The sequence below is a fragment of the Lissotriton helveticus genome, chromosome 7 (assembly GCF_964261635.1).
Source record: "Lissotriton helveticus chromosome 7, aLisHel1.1, whole genome shotgun sequence".
Taxonomy (NCBI): Eukaryota; Metazoa; Chordata; class Amphibia; order Caudata; family Salamandridae; genus Lissotriton; species Lissotriton helveticus.
In genome coordinates, this window is record NC_136068.1 from 207,327,791 (window position 1) to 207,349,007 (window position 21,217).

The 21,217-nt window shown below is 44.7% G+C and overlaps 2 protein-coding genes across 3 annotated transcripts in view; one reads left to right on the top strand and one right to left on the bottom strand.

The window, feature by feature from the left end:
* The window catches only part of RAB22A (RAB22A, member RAS oncogene family), a 284,054-nt gene extending 269,292 nt beyond the window's left edge, over window positions 1-14,762 (bottom strand). Inside the window, exon 1 of the mRNA XM_078651959.1 lies at window positions 13,898-14,762. Within this exon, the coding sequence (XP_078508085.1) occupies window positions 13,898-13,963 (66 nt within the window). The 5' untranslated portion in view covers window positions 13,964-14,762. The remainder of the gene's footprint in view (window positions 1-13,897) is intronic.
* Window positions 14,763-14,801: 39 nt separating this feature from the next.
* LOC144768360 (serine/threonine-protein phosphatase 4 regulatory subunit 1-like) overlaps window positions 14,802-21,217 on the top strand; it is a 393,513-nt gene continuing 387,097 nt past the window's right edge. Inside the window, exons 1-2 of one of the 2 annotated variants that reach the window (XM_078651958.1) lie at window positions 14,802-14,899; window positions 19,338-19,382. In XM_078651958.1, coding sequence (XP_078508084.1) covers window positions 14,893-14,899; window positions 19,338-19,382 — 52 coding nt within the window. In that variant the 5' untranslated portion in view covers window positions 14,802-14,892. The remainder of the gene's footprint in view (window positions 14,900-19,337; window positions 19,383-21,217) is intronic. The other variant, XM_078651957.1, reaches the window with a different exon arrangement.

Genomic DNA, 21,217 nt, shown 5'->3' on the forward strand with positions numbered 1-21,217 from the left:
GCATTAATCCAACTAGGATTTCTTGTGTGACTAACTGCAAACGCAGTGATGGGGCCTGCAAGGGACCAAATACCTGCCTGTGTAAACGCAGTGTGCCAGTACTGTAAAGGCAGTTAACACCTTGGAAAAATTACATGGGGGTAGCAATCAGCATCCATGGGATGGCTGCCTTCTCCCGGTCATGCCGAGAGAGCGGTCATTCAATGCCTCGCAACCAGCGAAGTGGTGGAAACCCACTGAGATAGCGGCCCCTCGCATGGGCACCGCTCGAGGCAAGGGCCTTGGGTACTTCTCAGGAGGCGCCGAGGCGGTGAACCTACTCTCCTATAACCACAAATCAAGTTCTGACTGAGCAGCCCTCGGTGGCCGCGTGCAAGAGCTTGCAGGGAGCCGGCCCCGGCTCTCAGATGCAAATATGCGGCGGAGAGGAAGGAAGCCGTCGCACCTCTAACAGACTGAACGCACTCGCCGCATTACTCAGTCTGTGATTTACTCCTCGGGCCGTCTGGCTTCCAGGGTGGGGTGAGGGATGCCTGCCAGTCACACCTCGGATGCCCTACCTTCGGCACACTGGATTACAGCGAGCGCTATCACTCCGGCCGTGCCTGGTTCAGTGAGGCGGTCTGACTCAGCGTGAGGCGGGAAGGGCGCAGAGCCCAGCGGAGCCGGCGGCCCCCTCTGAGTCAGGGGCACCTGTATAAGAGCGGGGCTCGGGGCGCAGGGACGAGGTTTGAGAATATTCAAGCTGTCAGAGGTGAGGATGGGGATCCCAAGGCCGGTGCACGTCAGGATCTACGCGGGATGTCTTTTGCTTTTACTGGCCCTGGGGCAGAGCGTGGCCCTGGAGGACATGCAGGAGAGACTGGCATTCCCACGGCTGCTGGGGCAGCCGAACAACCTGGACTTCAGCCTCAACCAGGTAACGCTATCACGCTTCGCCTCGCCTGCTCCTATTATGTGCGGCTTTAGCAGTGCTGCATAGACAACGCTGTCACTGTTACTTCACTCTGAACACCCACCTGCTGCAGTGCGCCGCTGTCCTCTGCAGTGACTGATGCAAGGCACACTCAGCCTTCCATCCCTCCAATGACGGTAAAGTGAGAGACCACATTGCATTGGACAATAGTAACATGAGGTTAGAGTTAGCTATATTGGTGCCGCGTAAAAGTTGCTATGTAAAGCGCGTTGGAGCACCTGGAGCAGGATTTGAAGCGCTAATAACTGAACATAATATAGTACTAAAATTAATGTGCTACAATGTCCGTGCTTTTGCGGTCAGACGAACGCCATTACTTCCGCTTGGATATTAGCTATTCTGAGCGTGGTGTCGCTTGGGGAGGTGCGGGGGGGGGGGGCGGGAAAAAGACCACGGCAGGGAAAGAAAACAACGGCCGACCTAATCAGCGGGAGGAGGGCGGGAACAAACACGGACAGTGGGAGGGGGGCGGGAAAAAGACCACAGCAGGGAAAGAAAACAACGGCCGACCTAATCAGCGGGAGGAGGGCGGGAACAAACACGGACAGTGGGAGGGGGGGCGGGAAAAAGACCACGGCAGGGAAAGAAAACAACGGCCGACCTAATCCTAACCGGATGACGTGGCGGAGGCTCGGCCGGCTGGGCCAATCCCAGCGCGGCCCTGGCTGGAGGCACACGGCTGCTTCCTTCGGGCCGGATCTCGCTGCGGGCAGCATCTCCGGTCTCCCTCACAACACGGGAGACCGGCAAGGCAGGAAATGGCTTCCCCAAGGAAGGGGGAAGCGAAACCAAGTCCTCCCGGCCCCGCCCACAACCAGGCGGCGGGCCGGACATCTTCTTCCGCTGTTTCTAATGCGGACCAGATTCGGGGGCGTTCCCGGCTTTCGGCTGACGTCGCGTGACGTCGGCAAAAGCCAAAGAATCTCGGGAACGCCCCCGAATCTGGTCCGGCATTGACGGACAGGCCCCTCGTCCAATGGCTAGGCTCCATTTATGGAGCCAGCCAATGAATGACGAGGGCCGACCCAAAGCCACACTACAGTTCTCATCAGGTTTTCGCCTGCGCGAAAAAGATGCGCAGAGCGCATCTTTTCGCCAGGCAAAACCTAAAAATGGACCAACAAAAGAAGAAAAGGGTATGAAGAGAAAGTGCAAAACAGGAAAAGGACAGAAGAATGAAAACAAAACTTTAAAAAAAAGCTTGAAACAAAGGGCAAGAAAATAAGAGACAAACAAGTTTATACAGTCATACATTGCTGGTCAAACAGCGAAAATGAGCAAAAGTATGCAAACAAATTTGTGCAGCCATGTTAAGCTAAATAAATGCCCAATAAAATACATGTGTCGTATAAACAAACAAATGTAGCCGTGCCTGGGCAGTGAAAGGGGAGGAGGGAGGAGAAATGCGAGTCACGGCAGCAGCAGCCTTTGTGAATGTGCCGGCCGGCCGTGCAGTGAATAATTAGGGGAGGAGAAATGCCGGCTGGGCGAAGCTTGAGATGCCTGGTGGCTTTGATGTGCACGCGCTTTTTGCAAATGCGCTTGCGCATTGAGCCTGTTTTTCTCGGGCACAGCAACAAATCGCCGAGATGGTTAAGCTCTGTTTAAGCCACAATATAGCTTGCCAGCTATGCGCAAGCGCATCAGCAGGCGAGCCCTAAAAAGCAGGGGTGCCAGAACGCATCCCTGTCTGACTCCCCTACCCACCCCAATAGCCCTAGAGACCTCACCCCCACAGCCGATCCTAACCTGGGCTTTAAGATCTCTGTGAAGATGGGCCAAAAAGTGTACCAGAGGCTCATCCAATCTATATGCCAAAAAAATGGACCAAAGCTTGGACCTATTAACTAGATCAAAAGCGGACGATAGGTCCATAAAGGCCAAATAGACTGGAGAGGATCGAGCGATGGTATATTTCCCAATGATCAGTTTAAGATTTAAACACTGTTCATTGGTCCCAACCTAACTGCGGAAACCCAGTTGGCATGGCTCTAGAATACTACTTTCCTCTGACCACTTTAGAATCTTATTATATAGGATTCTGCCCAATATCTTTAAGGTATTATCGAGCAAAGAGATGGGCCTGTAATTAATGGGTTCTGATCGATCCCCTTTTTTTTTAAAGGTTGGAACGATAGTACTCATGGTCCAAGTGCTCGGCAACGGGGCATACGGTAAATTATTAAAAACATTTATAAGGAGTGGTGCCCAGAACTCTGGTTTCCATTTGATTAAATCTATGGGCAGCCCATCCGGACCAGGAGCCTTATTCCCAAGGCTCTGGTCAATAGCATCTTCCACCTCGGACAAGGTTATTTGCAGACTAGACAATTTGCCAAGTTCATACTGAACCGACCCTTGTGAGGGCGTAGCATACATTTTAGAGAAATGGCTCTCCCATGACTCACTAGAAATGGTGCAGCTAACAGGTGTTAATAGCTGGCCCATAGAACGCAAATCCCTAACAGTAGACCAGAATATGTTGCCCTTTTTTGTGACAGCAGCCTTAGATAACGCTTCCCAGCGATCATTAAGGAGGGAGCCCTTCCGCTTACTTATGGCTATATTATACCTCCGCCTACCTGTTCTCACATCTGCTATGCACCTTGGGTTAGATGTTAAGACCTTACGTAGGTTCCTATTAGCCTCGGAACACTCATGATTGAACCACCTTGGAACGTTTTCTACCCGGGGGATTGGTTTTGACAAAAGGGTTTTAATTGCCAAACAAAGTTTAGTAAAATCCTCGATTACCCCTGGGAGTGGATCATAGATTGATAAACATGAAATAATTAAATGGATATTCTCCTTTGCTAGTGTCTGAAACAATGTACCACTATAAACACAACTCCATTTTAATCTTAGATTGTCAGTTGATGGTATTATATCCCTAGCCCCACCTTCATTAGAGAACATGGGGCGGGATGCTAATCTCAGGACTATTTGAAGAGGGTTATAGTCCCCGTAATTCGTGGCAGTGACCTCAGCAGCCATTAAACGGTGCACAAGGGAAGGGAAGATAAAAATCAAGTTGATAATTGAGGAACAATTCCTTCCTCTAAAAGAAGTTGCTTGGTAATTAGTGTCAGATAAAACACCCACAACATCCATAGCGTTAATAAGATTATGTTGAGTCAGGAGAATATCCAGCTCTGCACCCCTGCGCAGACCAGGATCTGGGGTGGGTGTACCCACACCATACGACATAGATGAGAATTTTGCATTAAAATCGCCACCCAAGAGGATCCCAATGGCCCCATCTGAACCTTGCTGACTGTCTAAATTAGAAATGTAATTAAAAAGCTCAATAAAATTCCTATTTGGAGTAGAATAAAAATAATTGTTGTAGAAATTAATCAAATAAAAAGGAACTCTCCTTTTAGATCTCAGTATTTGGAGGTTGCGGCTATTAGTTGGTAAAAACTTGGCACTCCCTCCAGCAGCAACGCTGATCCCAATGAACAAACCCCCCCGATGGGAGACCAAATTTAGGTTTGGGTGCAACTATGCTGAAACAATGAAACTCCTCAATATGTAATTCGTGTGTTGCCCATGTTTCTTGGAGCATTACTACATCTTTGTCGGATATTACACGCAGCCAGTCCTCATCACCTAACCTTGACTGTAAACCCGCTACGTTCCAACTCAGGACATTCAATTCAGTATCAGCTTTGAACTTGATTGGGATTTGCGAAATGTCAGTCATAAGCTTTTATTCGATATGCAAGATATCTTATAAGCACATTTACAGTATAATCATTACAGTGTACAAAAAAAACATTGCTTTAAGAAGTCAGTATAAAATACATTTAAAAGGGATAAAAGGACATGAAGTGCCCATTAATAAATTAGCTAAAAAAGAGAATTAAACCGCTACTGACAGTCTCTTGCTACGAATAAGCCAAAACTGTTTTAAAAATTTTGCTGTTCCACACACAATAGGGGGGGAAGTGTCCGTAGTTAGGATGCGCAGGGCTACTAGGTGGCTACGTATACCCATATTTCGGAAGAGAGGTTTCAACCAGAAGCTCCTGGGCCTTGCATAGTCCAGGCATTCAAATAGGACATGAGCAATGGATTCAACCTTGTGCGGACAACAAGCACAGTTAGGGGAAGATCGGGCCGCTGATGTCCACTTCGATACCACAGCACCTAGCGGGAGAGATCCAACTCTAAATTTAAAATAAAGAGCTCGGTCAAGGGGGAGGGTGATCAGGTCCAGGTAGGGTTCAAAGGCCACAAAGTCTTTAATTTGTAGGAAGGAGACAGTGGACTTACAGTGGTTCGAGTTTGTAATTAGGCGCTCCGCCGTCCATTTCCAGTAAAGCGTCTTGACCACTTCTTTTGGTGGGGCTGAACGCGATGACCAACAGTTCCCTAGACCAATCTTCTCCAAGAGCTTTTTAGTTTCCCTTAACCATCTGATCTTAGCCCAACCCCCCAGACTCATTATTTCCCCCAGACCCTCAGCGTAGGATTTTAATTCTTCACCCCTCCAGATTCGTGTCCATAGCAGGAGCGGGCGAAGCTGAGCCTGATCTTTAATGTTTTTACAGCCCGTATCCAACAACACTGGTACAGTTGGTGTGCTCAATGGGATAGAGATAATGGACTTTAGAAGTTTGCTCTCCGCTATCGCTAGGGCATCCAAACGGCAGTGGCCCCACAGCTCTGCCCCATACAAGGCTGATGTCACTACTTTGGCCTTGTAGATGTTGATTACTGGGGTAAGCGATCTCCTAGGTGAGGCCCGGAACTCCCTTATGAGGGCTCCTCCAACTCTCCTATGGTTTAGGACCATTTTGTTAATGTGATTTGCCCAAGACAACTTATCCATAATCCGAATACCGAGGTAATCGAATTCGGATACTTTCTCTAATGCAACCGAGTTAAGTGTAGGTGGGCGGCCCAGTTTCCTAGGTGGATTTAAAACTAGATATTTTGTTTTGTCCACATTTATTATTAAACCTTTTGCAGCACAAAACTCCTGAAAACGTGTTAGCAATTTCTGCAGGCCTTGAGGGGTCTTCGAGATCAGAAGCGTGTCGTCCGCAAAAAGCAAGGTGGGGATACGGACTCCACCGAGACAGGGGGCGTCGGCTGGTTCTTGTTGAAGGTGTTTTACCACCCCATTCACATAGTGAAAATAGGGTGGGCGCCAAGACGCAGCCCTGTGTTACGCCCCTGGACACTGGTATCTTCTCAGTGAGCTCTCCGTTTTTACCCCAACGGACCTGTGCAAAGGTATGGGCATTGAGACTAATGAGGAGGGACAAGATGTAAGAAGGTAATCCCAACTCATTAAGCACCCTCCAAAGCTCTTCCCGGGGGACTAGGTCAAAGGCAGTCTTCAGGTCTATAAAGGCCAAATAAAGACTACCCTTGCCCAGTTCCACCACCTTCCACCCCAGTAGTGCCAACCTAAACACCTGCTCTAATGTCCCCATACCAGCCCGAAAACCTGCCTGAAAATCTGATAGGATTTTATTCTCCTCCACCCAATGTAGGATCCTTCCAAGAATAGCTTTACCATGGAGTCTATCAGACTTATGGGGCGGTAGTTCCCCGGGGTTTCCCTACACCCTTTTTTGTAGATCGGGACCACCACCGCCCCTTTCCAGGATTCTGGCACTGCCCCTCCCATCATGATGTCGTTTAAGAGAGCGGCAATGACCCTTCCCCATTCCGCTGGGTATGCCTTCATAAGATCCCCTGGAAGGCCGTCTGGGCCCGCTGCCTTGCGAGGCGCTACCCATCCTATAACCCCCTCAATCTCTAAGGGAGTGAAGAGATCATAGGCATGGGGTTCAATTGCTAATGTAAGCTCCCTCCCGGCATTTAGTTCCCCATCTGGAGGGAGGTATAGAGTCCCGAAGTGTTTTATCCAGTTTTGACGAGGGATGTTGCAGGGTCTCATAGATCCATCAGGTTTATTCCGTGTGGCTATGAGATTCCAAAAGGCCCTTGAGTCCCTAACTTTACTAGCCTGGAGCAGGTCTTCCCAGAATTTGTCTTCCCACTCCCCCCTAGCAAATTTAAGGGACTTGTTATAGGCCTTCCTTGCTTCCTGTATCTCACCTCGGGATTTGTGTTTAACTGCCTCAACTAACTTCGTCTTGTGATCCCTACATGTTTGGGTATACCAACCATCAAGAGGTTTTCTAAAATCTTTGTTGCCTAACTTGTTGGGATGTGAGGTAAACACGCTAGATAAGTCTTCTACCAAGGAAACAAAAAGCCCACTCGCTCTGCCCACCCCTTCTAGGGAGGTTCCGAGGTTTGTTACCGCATGATTTAAGAGGGTTTGAATTTCCCTTACCTTTCCCTCGGAAAGAACCAATTTCGCCCATTTTATTCGTCTTCCACAGGGGGAGACTTCGGAATCATCCGGGGGTGCAGCTACCGGGTAAATATTATCCTTTCTTAAGGGGCACCACCACTGGTCCATACTTAAAGAGAGTGAGTTGTGGTCACTCTCAGTCGTAGGGACCACCTGCATGTCCCTTACGTAAGACCATAGACACACATCTATCAGTATATAATCTAACCTAGAGGTGTGTCCTGGCCTGTTGTACGTGTGGACACCCCCCCCTATCCGAGGTTGTCCTCCCGTTTGCTGCCCTTAAATTGAATTCCAGGCTCAGGGAGTATATCTGGAGCGCCACTTCTGTCCACCTTCTGATCGGTGGGATTTCCAGTACCGGAATCCCCAACCTAATATCATCCTCATCTTGGTCGCGGGAAACGTCCGAGCCCAGGGGCTCAAACGTACAGTTCATATCACCCGCAACCAATGTACGCGTCTTGTGAGGGGAGTTTTTTAGCAGGGTCTCGAGGAGTGATATTACGGGAGACTTCCTCCCTCCCTTAGTTCCCCGGGCGTAAATATTGAAAACATTTAAGACAATTCTTCCCCTTTGATCTATTAGGGTAATGTTTTGTATGTCCGGGCAGCCTGTGGGAAACTCCACTACTCTGCAGTCTAAGGAGGCTGAGACCCATATGAGAAGGCCACCCGAAGGTCGCCCTCTCCCTGATACCGAGACTTGTGCCGGGGAGGAATAGGAAGAAAAACCCACCCTATGAACCGGCACCAAACTCCATGTCTCTTGGAAAAGGCACAGAGAGTGCTCATCAGCCCATGCAGTGAATTCAGGTATAGCCAATTTTCTTGCAATCCCTGCGACATTCCAGCTGCAAACCTTAAAAGCTAGGTCCGTCACAGCTGAAGTGTCGTTGGGCGCCAGAATGTCCCTGTCTATGGTCCTCCTCAAGGGTATTTGAGGGGAGCAGCGATCTTGTGGGGTGACTAAAGAGGCTGCTGTCCCACTTACAAGGTTTGCATGGGTAGATGATACTCCTGATGGCTCTACTCTCCTCTCGATTTCCAGTCAATGTGGCCCTGGTGCCCACAATTGATTCTCCCTTGGACCTCCCGTGACCCCAGCCCAATTTTGACCAGAAACAGGGGGACTTGAGCTTCCTCCAATTAGGACAACACTTTGCCTGGGGTAAAAATAAGAAAGATCTACCAGTTTAACCCCTGGAACCCCCATATTTTTAATAGGAGTACAAATCGCGGGCACTACTCTTGGGTCTTGAAAATTTATAATTATACAATCCCCCTCCTGAGTCTTTTTCCCCTGCCCCACCCACCCCACTCTGCGGACACCCAGAATGATTCCATCCACATCCAACGGGATTGGCCTGTTTGCCTTCAGCCAGTGGATACACTTATTCTTAAGTGATTGGTGGTTTTCCAACTGGCCTTCTTTTAATGGAGGCACATTAACCATAACAACAACAAAAGGTTGACAGTCTGGTGGGAAGTTTACTGGAGGGATTCGTCGTACTAGATTTCTAGGCACCGGTAAGGTGGTGGTTGGGGCAGCAGGTTGGACTACAGGTCTAGGGGCTTTCCCTGGCGCTAACCCATTAATTTTGTTACATGCGCCTAGCTTTTGGGAGCCTTCCATTTTGCCACTAGCTAACTGTGGCTGCTTTTGTGGAAAAGGGTTAGGCTTACTTTTATCTGGCTCTAAATATGATGGTGGCCCCTTCTGTTTTGGTCCTGCTTTCAGACGGGGAGGAGATTTAGGGGCTGGGATTAATGGACTATTAGAGAACTTTATTTGGACATATTGGGGGCTTAGGGTCTCTCTGTGATGGTAGCTCGTTCCCCTTTGCGCCCATGTCCTTATTTTCACTCACTCTGGTTATTTGTTTAAATGTGGTTTTGAGTGAGTGGAACCCGTCAAGGGTTGATTGCTCTAATTTATCTATCCGCTCCCCTAAACCCTTGACCTGTATTAGTAGCGAAATGCCAAGCATATTGGTGGGAGCCACAGATGTAGGCCCTATAGAATTTTCTACATGTTGTGATTGGTCAGTCAATACAGGTGTTTGAATATTTTTTGTTTGCCGATCAACCGGCTTATCCGTGTAGGTGACTGATGTAAGGCCTAATGTATTTTCAACAGAGTCAGAATGACCACCCAGCCAAGATGGCTGTCAATCTTGAGCATCTAGATTGGATATGGCCTGAAACCTATTGGTTCCCAGAGGAAAGACATGAACATTCCTAGCAGATAAATTTTGGGGTTTATAAAAATAGCCCAACGGGAGTGCGCTGATACTAGTATTTATTGTTAATGATTGCTCTGGACACACAGTTCTCAGTTAGATAGTCCCATTCAGAGGTTAGTCTGGCTGGGCCAGCCTCTAACCCTGTATTAGCCAATGGGGCTCCTAACTTTTTCCACAGCAAATTGTCAATTTGAGGGGTTTTGCTGTACGAACACGCACAAACACACACATATACATATACATGCCCCACTTACTAATATACAACTCCCTGCCTTAGGGCTCTCTTGGCCTTCCTTAGGGGAGACTTACATATAAGGATTGCAATTAATAGTAATGACAAAGTCGAACTGGCAGTGTGACAAAGGCACTTCCAGTCTGCAGTGGCAAGCTGGGAATCATTTTGTACTATGTCGCATACATGGTGGCACAAACAGTGCTGCAGCCCTGGGTGGTCACACTGCCTTACATGTCTTTGGTACTCTGGGTGCCATATACTAGGGAATTAAAAGTAAGTCAGTACTTGCCAATTGGGGACAGCCAATTCGACATAAACTTTGTAATGGGCAAGAACACTGGCACAGAGGTCTGGTTAGCAGGCCTCAGTCCATTCTCAGAGTCGAAATGCCAGCAGCTAGTAGTCCAATTGGGGGTAAAAAGTGGGCAGAAACCTGCAAAAAGCCTGTTTCCTTCCAACTACTCAGTCAATATTCGGCCATGGAGTGCACAAACTGCAAGAACAGCACTTCAAAGATGCAAAGTGGAGCTTTGCGTTGATGGAGCAAGGTTTCACTCGTAAAGAAACTTGCTTGTACTCAGCCCTCTCTTAAACTGTAATACACTAATAAACTTGTTTTGTCTTATTAACAATGCAAAACACAACATTTCTAGTAAGCTGGGGAAGCTTGACAATGTGCTTCTTACTAATCGTAACTTGAGTAACCTTATATGGCCGCCACAACACGGGAACTTTACTGCGCATGCGTCTGTCAAACTCATGTGACATGACGTATTCTTAGCTTGGTGGGAAAACTTTGCTTCTGCGCACTAGAACTAAAGATGGCTGCTTTATGTTTTCATGTGCTAACGCTTGCATTGCAGCTTTTACTAAGTTGTTCGTTCTGCCTAAATCCTAACGCTGTAGTTAAAATAAAGTAATGGGAATAGAGTAGAGATAAGTGGTATACAGAGCATTCATTTATTCTCTGTTCTAAAACTGTTCTTCTTTGACTTTGCTATTAGCTCGTGTTTGGAGCAATCAAGTACAATGTTGCTCCATCTTGAGTCCCGTGACAGCGCATGTGCTGCGCTCTCAAGAGTCCACAAGCCATGGCATTGAATTCATGCTAAAGACAGTCTTGCCTGAAGATGCACCTGGGAAACTCACCCCGCGACCTCACGAGAGGAAGGCATGTTGATAATTTGTTTAACATTGTATTTACTATCAGAACATGAATTGTTGGGTGGAATAAAATGCATGGGAAAATTAAAGTTATGGGCGGGAAGATAATTTGCATTATTGAACCAAGTGACCTCATAACTGCTATGGTGTGATGACCTCTCCTCGTCCTTTGACCAATCAAATTGAGGGTATACACACATTTGCACATTGGGGGGTGGTACACTGCCCTGGAAATGGTATAACTAAGGTAGGCTTAGCTAGATTGTCCGACTTGTCCAAATAGCTGACCTGTCACTGACCCAACGCACTCAATAGGAGATCGAGAGCAGGGGTGCTGGCAGAGCACTGTCAGAAGAATCGAAAACCCAATCAGGGTTCCTGAGGGAGAAGATTCGCTAACCCAATCGGGGTCCAACTGTTAGCCGCAGTGAGGGGTGTAATGCTGGCGTTGCACTTAGCTGAGGGTACATGGTTCCTACATGAATCCATCCTAATTTGGTCATCACTGGTTCTGATCTACACCTGTGCTGTCTTATTGGCATCTGAACAGCAAGAAGTCCTGTCTTTTATCCCAGCCCGTGGCAGAGGGTTGGTCTTCACACCATTCTAGGTAAATATAAAATGTATGTGGGTATGTCACTGTACTGTTTCCCTTTTGTTAACCTTGCTATGTTTCAATGCTTAAAGAAAGTCTAATAATATTTTTGCATCATCTTGCTTTGATTATATTATTCCTAATTAAACAAGCTGTGACTAATTTAGTATGGACTCTGACATTTAAGAATTTACTTAGATAAAGTGTTCAAAGCTTTCCAGAGTCTATGGTTATTTTAATGAGTGCAAATGTTTATTTACTGCCTATTATTCTAACTTCCTTGATCCCTTAGGACTTTAGGTACTGGTGACAAGGATTGGTAAGATCAATGGTATAGGTCCTAAACAGTCAAATAAAATCCTGATTTAGCTTAGGTTTACCTGTTCAAATTGTGTCTGTTTATGGGCCCAGGTGAGTATGGTAAAATCCCGAGCAGGTGAGCATGTGCTCTATCAGCGTTATATGACATCTTGTACATTCCAATCTTTTTAGCTACGTTTTAATAATGCATTCTGGAAGGCTGCAGTTTTGTTTTAACACTGCACATATACATTTCCATATACCTGCGTTATTAGCTATAAAGCCAGAACTGACTGACGTCCACCATGATATGGTGCCACTTTGCAGCAACAGCTCCGCAGTCATGTAGCACAGGTCCTGCCAGGCACCTGATTTTTCAAAGGGTGGGACCGGTATTGATGCTGGGAGACAGTATTTATGCTGGCCACCAGCAAGCCTCTACACTCTCTTATGCCTGGGTAGACACTCTCACTAAATGCCAAGTCACAAGGAGTGGAGTAATGAGCCGCAGAATCCGACAGTCAACTTGTACATTTAAAAAAAAACTCGGCTGCATATTGTCAAGTAAGTATTAAAACTCCCTTTTGGCTTACTAAAATGTCACAAGTGGACTGCATTTGAAAATAACACATGGTCTTCGGGCACCTGCTGCAGAGCATTTTGTTTACGCAGCAAGTTATGCGGTATAATAGCAGTAAGATGATTATTGGGGTCAATTAACCTGCTGGAGAGATCTATTTTTTCACAGCTTAGACTCTTCATAAAACAGCAAAGTGGGTAAATGAGCCTGCTGCAAGCTATAATGTACACCAGGCAAAGACAGGAACAGATTTTTCTAAGTAGTGGGTTACTGCTTCTGTTGCAGAAATCCTGGGGCGTTAAGTGTACAATCCTTGAAATATTGCTTAAGTTACGAACTGCCATCAAGAAGCGACATGCTTTGCAAAGCTTAAATTTAGAAACCTGCTGTTTTTGGCAGCCTTTCTTTAGAAGAGGTCCTTCTGTTAGCAATAAAGATTTACTCGTAAGTGCTATATAAATGGTTATTAGTCTACCTGCTCATACAGACTGCTGAATGTGAAAGGCATGCGTGTATATCGCTTGCATTCAAAGCTTAATTTTTTTTTTTTAAACTGAACATAAATCATCTCTTGGGCGCTTTTAAAGTGTCAACCAATTTAACTTTGTTTTCTGGCATCAAGGTATTGGGTTTCACCTAGTACCGAGCCAGGAGAGGTCTGGCACAAAACGAGTGCTACTACCTTTTTAAGTGAGGCAGATTATGTTAAACCCAGCATGAACTAATAAGAGTATTCTCTCTCACCCTGTTGCTTAAAAAGCTGTTTTATAAAGTGCATAATGTTAACCATTTTTTACGTGCAGCGGGGAGCGTGGGGTAATAAAATGTGCCTGTGTAGATTTTGGTTCGCAGTCTAGTCCTGGTGTTGCACTAGTTATATAGGCACCACACTACTTAATAACGAATAATATCGTCAAATGAGAGAGAAATCCTGAGTCACTCGAGAACCTTGTATCGTAAATATTTGATTAGGTTTCTACATACACACACATCAATGAATTAATCAAGTTGAGTAAAGTGTCACTAACTTCACACAAACTACGGAAAAGTCATCGGTAAATAAGAGTTATTGGAAACGGCACACATAAGAAATCTGAAATCTTGGCAACCCTAAATCCCCGCCACCGTAAAAGCTCTCACAACACCCTCGCTCGGGGAGCTCGACTAACATTTTAAATGTTCATCCAAAAAAGACAAATTTCCTTCAAGAAATTAAGATCATTCCGCAATTCTAGAGTATTTTAAGAGACACTTTAATTTGAGCAACACAAAACTACGCCCACTCGCCTCGGGGTTTGGCAATCCAGTCTACTGCTAAATGCTAATGCATCACATATAGCTAGGCGATAACACCACCGCCCTGTTCTACTGAACACTTCAAGTTCCTTCTTAAACGTACTAAGAATACTGCCCTCTTGCACAAATGACCACATCTGTCCCTGTACCCTTGCTGCCACTCACCCCCAGCAAGCAGACCTTCAGCTCGCGCAGGGCCATGGTGGGCGGTGGCTCCCCTTCTGTTCCCATCTGTTTGCCTTTTAGTCCAACTCCACACGCATCCCGACGTCTACCGCCATCATGGAAGAAGGATGCACACACTACGTCACATGACGTGACCCCGCCCCTTCTTTTGTCATTCCGAAAGCAGTGGAGATCCTGTCACGTGACCATACTCTGCTGTCACTTTCTAGAGATCACTCTGGCTAATTAAGGGCTCAAGAACGGAGGATTCAATACGGGGTTCAATACGCGACCATGGCCTTGATTTAGGAATAGTGAAAGAAGAGATATGCATCAGTTCCAACACTTCTCTTCGAATGCCCTGCCCATATTTGAGCAAATCAAAGCAGGTTTCTGAAACAGACTTGAAATACTGAAAATTTCACATCGTAGGAAAAAATCAAGAAACCGGCCGCAGTATGCGCTTTGTGGAGGTTTAACCAGCGCTTACAATAAGATCATTTGCTGAGATTTTTCAATTTATAAAAACACTTTTTTAATACAGTCATACATGTTTCTATTTCAAATAAAATTCAAATTATTTACTGTGGATACGTCATAATTCTTTGGGAAAACAGCCTACTAACTTAGTTGCCTCGTTGCCTCAAAATACTTGCTTATATGGACTACATTTTTCGTAGCTTTTCTATGTCTATTGGGGACTGAGGCACAATTGCTTCCAGAATGGAAAGCACTCAGTACTGTCACGGTCGCCACGCAACGATAACACCCGCCTTCTTAGAACGGTGCGCTGCGGACTGTACGCACTGGGACCTCTGCTGATCGGTTGCCTGGCGGTATTGCTTGGCGGCCATCTTTCAGAACTGATGTTGTTCCAATTCAAATCAATGGGTAGCCAGTCTAGACTCCGAGCCTTCTCTATGGTTATTGCCCTTCCCTTCTCCCCTTTCAGGAAGTGAGAGGGCAAGGAGGCTCCGCCCCATGTCACTTCCAAGATGGCTGGTGAGTTGGGCTTTGCCCCTCTCCCTGTTTAGGGCAGGGAAGGAGGGGCATGTGAGGGTGGGGAAACCTTCTGCAGAATTGTGTTTATGTTTTTATTATATGATTTGAGTGTTGCTCACGCCGTGTTTGGTTGCTGCCCGCTATTATTTCATCCGGGGTGCTTGTACATCAACATAGCGGCCTTTATGGGAGCTCTCTGACTCTTCATAAGCTGTCTGCTCCTTGAAGCCGTTTTGCCTTTTCACGGTCTCTTTGCGACCCTTTGCTCTTCATTGCATCTTCTGGCCTTTCGGAACTTTTCTGTTGTCCGGAAGGCTTTCCCATGTGTACCGTTTTTGCCTCCCTTCAATAACCCAAACACCAGTGTCCTTATGTGTCCACACAGCCCCACTCCACTCCCACCATATGCCGCAATATCTAGATTGGAATGTATAGTTTCCGCTTTCAGTATGTGTTGCATCCGTAGGGTACTTATGCTGCACTTTTCCTTCCCTTACGGCCAGTTAACCCTTGTAATATTGTCGTCAGGCCCCTGCATATAATGCTGTTTACACCCGTTGTCGTTTTCAGCATTGCTGTCTTGGGATCTGAAATTTGCCATTTAAAATTGTATTGCATTTCGGTTTTAATTTCGAAACTCCTTACCTGTATCTGTTTTTTTAGAGCACCTTCAAAAGAACACAACGTTGGTTTATCTGCATGTCACGTTAATTGCTCTAAAGTATGTTGTGTAATTTATTAGAGTCTGAACGGTTTTCAATGATTACAGTTCTTAGTAAGGCAGTTCTTGTTGCAGATGCAGACCTAAACGACATCTATTTAAATGTGTGCTATTCCTTCCAGTAGTTTAAAGCACTGTCTAGTCAAATGCCACGTTGAAGAGCATTATGAGCACTTCTCACATGTGATGTTACGTTGCAGTGCCTTAAGATTTTGTCTAACGACGTGGCTAATATAATCTACCTATATATATATATATATCGCTAATTGGTATGAGTTATATGGATTGCATTTTGGCTTGCACTATTACATTCTGTGTCTGTTGTTATTAAACACTATCTGGACGAAGTTTGTAGGAGTTAACTTACATCTAGCATGTTATTTTTGGTTACAATATTACGATATTATTTTACTTGTTTTGTAACTTTTTAACTTACATTATTTGTTGCCACCCCAAATACCATATATTTTAATTTGTTCTTGTATGTATTTCATAATTTAAGTTTTTATACGAAAGCTTGTTATTTGTATCCAGTTTGGAGGCTGCCATTTTATTCTGGAAAGTGACTGTGTATAAATATGAACAATATGGTTGTGCGGTTACCAGCACCCAGAAAATATTTTTTGCGGTAAATATCCGTATTCAATTTTAATTAGTTGGTGTTGAGGAAACAAAAAAAAAAGGCATCCCTTAGTTTGGAAAGCCTGGACAGTTCAGAAATTTAACACTAAGACAAGTTGACCAGAGATTTGTTAAAGGTTTCTGAAGGACGCTCTATTATATTGAGTAAAAATACAAATAAAGGGGCACAGCAACATAAATGGAAAGACAGAAATTAAAAGAAAATGCAATAAAGTACAAAATAAATTGTGATTAAGACGCGAGTTGGACCAGGTGATGAGGCTATGAAGCCGTTTAAATTAAGAGGTCATAGCTACAGTTAGATTAAGGCATAGTGTATGGGTTATGGTTGGGGTAAAAGTTGACGAATGGGAAACAATTGATTATGTTAATCTTTGTGTTTAATTATAATAAGGGATGATGTAATTGCTACACTCCAAATAACTGTTAGTGTTAGGACGGAAGTGTTGATCTTCGAGAAGAACACATCTTTGTGGGAATACCTTGCGCCCCCCCCCCCAAGGGACAATACTTGGTGGGCCCCCAGCTGGCACCCACATCAACAGCCCATGCCCGCAACTTCAGCATCACTCTTGACGGACAACTCGTATCGAAAAGCTAAATCTACGTAGTTATCTCCTCCTCCGTCCACACCCTCCTCATGTTCCCGGAAAATCTTCAGATGTATCTCCGTCCACACCAGAGAGGCCGTCGTCACAGGCTGGCTAGACTATGGAAACACGCTCTACATCAGCATTGACTCACAACTCCTCAAGAGACTCCAGGCCATACAGAACGCGGCAGTCAGACTCATCCTCAATTTCATGCAAATAACAAAAAGGGGAGAGAGAGAGAATGATAGCGTGGATTCGTTCTCCCTGACTCGATATGTATAAACAACAAGAATCCACCTGTAAAAGTCAAGTGTTCCCTACAGTGGTGGGGAGCACGTAGTGTTTTTAAAATACCCTTCACACACCAAAAGGGCCCTTGATGTCATGCTTCATCATCGGGGTCTTCGCACCCCTCTACGGGATGCGGCGTGCTACTACCTACGACTACGCGGGAGCACTAATCCAATGACTATACGTGGTGCGTGTGAGGGTTATGTGTGAGTGAATGGTGGAGTTTTAAGTGAGTGAATAATTAAAAAGTGCCTGGATCGTGGGGTAGGTCAAAAGAATTTTTAATGAGCCCCCTGGCTGGTACTATTAAAAAGGGTGCAAATAGGAGGAAGAAGGAGTTGATCTCCGAAACATGTCGACGCACCCAAGAGGTGATGTGCATAATATCACATAACCACCTCTATTTGCGCCATTTTTAATAGTACCAGCCCGGGGGCTCATTAAAAATTATTTTGACCTACCCCAGGAGCCAGGCACTTTTTAATTATTCACTCACTTAAAACTCCACCACTCACTCACACATAACCCTCACACGCACCACGCATAGTCATTGGATTAGTGCTCCCGTGTAGTCGTAGGTAGTAGCACGCTGCATCCCGTAGAGGGGTGCGAAGACCCCGATGATGAAGCATGACATCAAGGGCCCTTTTGGTGTGTGAGGGGTATTTTAAAAAACCCTATGTGCTCCCCACCACTGTAGGGAACACTTGACTCTTACAGGTGGATTCTTGTTGTTTATACTCGTACTCAATTTCCCCATATGGACCAGCATCACCCCCACCTCAGGAACCTCCATTTTCTCCCTGTCCAGAAGAGATGCCAGTTCAAGATACTGACAAGCCTATAAGGCCCTACATGACCTAGGACCGGCATACATCAACCACAGCTTGAAATTTCACCAACTCACCAGGTTCCTGCACTCTGCTGCCTTGGCTTACAGCCACCCCTGCTTTCACTGAAGCAGCAGCAAAGGTCATACCTTTTCCTACCTCTCCTCCAAGGCCTGGAATGACCTACCCCTCCACCTACGAACTTCAGCCTCCCTGGTAGAATTCAGAAGGGAACTCAAGACCTGACTTTTCGACTGAGACCTGCTAAAAGAAACCTCAGCGCCTGGACACCCTCAGGGAAGCAGAGCAGTGCTTTATAAATAATTGATTGGGTTAAAGGTTAGGATTAGGAATGAGGTTAACATTTTAGTTTGAGGTTAAAGTCGCTGAAATTCTGCATGATGCTGTAAGAAGGATGTGCAGGGAATTGTGTCAGTAGAGGTAGCTCTGGGCCGTCTGCCCCCTAAAACTGCAGAGGCAACATGGTGTAAGGGTGGGGGGAGGTTTGGGTTAACGAGAGAGTAAAATAGATTAAGTTAAGGGCTAATGTATGTCTAGGTGTAGTTTACAGGTGAATTCAAAAGATTCAAACCTTTACTTTATTACCTTTACGTTTTTGCATTGCCCATAAAAGGGTTAGCCACTACTTTCTTGCCATTATTTAAAATCTACTTATATGTGTTAATTTTCTAAAACTTATAATTAAGTAATTAGGCTACCAAATCACCTAAGAATTTGATGACTTTTTACAAGGTTGTGAAATATTACAGTGTCTTTAAATACTGGACAAGCTGTACACCCTATTTACAATACAGGGTGCATTAATTAGGTTATTATGATACTGCATGCTCCACTTTACTCAAACATTGTTCCTAATTTATCTTTTAATTCGTAGCTGTTTATTTTATTTGCATCTGGGCATTTTTTTTCTCACTTGTGTTTATTAGAAATGTTTTTTCTTTTGTATACATTTCAACTGTATCAGCATATTCTGCTCTTCTCACTCACCCAGGGCTCTCATAGCCCATGTGCTATATGGACCCCAAATGCTCTTTAAGTTGGTGTTTTTTAATTAACACAGTTCCTTTTTTGACTATCTGCCATTGGTCTGCATTTCTGTTTTTAACTCCCTCCCCCTACACCAAGATATGTGTATGTCTCCCTTTTTCTGCTTACTTTGTAGTTACTGCTGAATTTACACTTACATTTAGGGGACATTACATTTTATTTATATGCTTCTGTTGTTTGACTCATGAGCGGTGGACCGAAGGCCACTCTACACTCAAACTGAACACTGTCTATTATTCTATTTTATTTCTCCGGACCCATGGTTCATAATTTTTTTTTTTTGTTTCCTTCAGGGATCCCTCTGTATTTTGTGGATCTGCAGGATGATCTAGATGACTGTGAGTATAGTTTTCTCCAACTAAGTCCTGATTACACCAAGAATCTGTCATAAAACGCCCTCCTGATTTTCTGCTTTCCTTGTTTATGCTGCTCTAATATCTGAAAAGAGCGCTGTCACACGTCCTTTTCAAATGAACCCTAAATTTTAGGTGTCTTCTCCAACTTCCAGATAATTAATTTTCTGTATTTTTTGTAAATTTTATTTTATGACGCAGTAGGTTTTGTAAGAACATAAAATATGCATCAATAGCAAGTTTACTTCTCGCCCCACCCCCTTTTCCGGGTTCCTCTATGAGTTACATTGCCCAAACATTAGCATTCAAAAACCTAGTAAGACAATTATGTGCAACATCACACTCTCTCTCAAATCATTCAGTGATAGGTATACATAAACTTAAGTTGCTGAATTATGCTAACAGTTGTCAGGCACTCAAATAGATGGCTCATGATATATATGTGCCATTTTAGACATATACTTCAATAGGGGTGAATTGTTTTTGTGTGATTGAGATCATGAGTTAATTTTGCAAAGTATAGCAGTTACTAAAGTTTTCTGAACCTCTATGCAATGTTAGTTGGTACTTTTTCCTCTGTATAGTTATCTGGTTTCTGGCCGCTCCGATCATATGCCAGAGCAGTCATTTTTCATTACCGTTGGATAGGTAGAGGCTTTCATTTTCTAGTTCTATTTTTTAAAATGCATTGCAAATCATCTTTTGGTGTTTGAGACTCTGGTTTCAGATAATTGATCTCGATTTGTTGGCCATGGTGTGTTTTACTACAAAAACAATGTCTTGAAGTTGGGAGAAAAGCAGGGCTTTAAAGATCAAAAAAATGTTACTAGACCTGCAAGTCTCATAACTTGAAAAATCTACTCGATCTAACTGTTATATACTTGACCTATGTCTCTGAAAGCGGATCAAATGTGACAAGATAACAAGATTTAAAGGCAACCTTTATTGCTCATTCACTTTGGGAGCAATAAAGATGCATTTAAATCTAGTTATTTGTCACATTGGCTCCGCTTTCAGAGACAGAGGTCAAAAGTCGGTTTGTCTTCCTACTTGCCAAAAAGGGCGAGTAGGCCCTAAAAATAGCTCTACCTGATTAAATCTGGCTCCTCACAGTGAGTGGGCGAATGGATTTTTCGAGCCCTGAAAAGTGACAGACTGATTCGACCTATAGAAATACTGACTGTATATAATCAGTTTTCAAATTTTAAAGTAGAATTTGCTCCGTGTCTCTGTACCAGCTAACTCTGTCGCAAACTATTATGGGAATCAAGGTAAGAGCTTTAGAAAGCTGACATCAAGCTTAATATAATAATGCTGTGATTTTAGTGAATTGTAGACCATAAGAATTATAAAAGCATTACTGATTGGAATAGGTTGCTTCTGGACTTTGGGCATTTTTCGGATCCGCATCAGAGTCTTCACATATAGCTTGAACATTCAGAATAGATTTGATAAAAAACTGGAGAGAAGAGAGGGCTTGGACTGCAGAAGGAAACCATAAGACGGTCTTAGACATAGCATCAGTGAATTGCTCCACTGGACTCTGCTTGGATTGAATAGCTCAAGTGGTTTATATAGCTGAGCTAAATTTGCCATGCATTTGGTTCGTTCTCCAAATGTGGAACTGTATGAAGGAATGACAAAATTCTGTTAATATGCTAACATTAAATGAGAGAGACACTTCCACCGCATGGGATTAAGTTGGAACTCTGTGCACCAATATGGAATTTTCAATTACAAACTCGGTGTTTGAGAACTTTTTGAAATCCAAATCCTTCCCTGAAAATACAAAGAAAACAAACATTGGCATAGCTAATAGG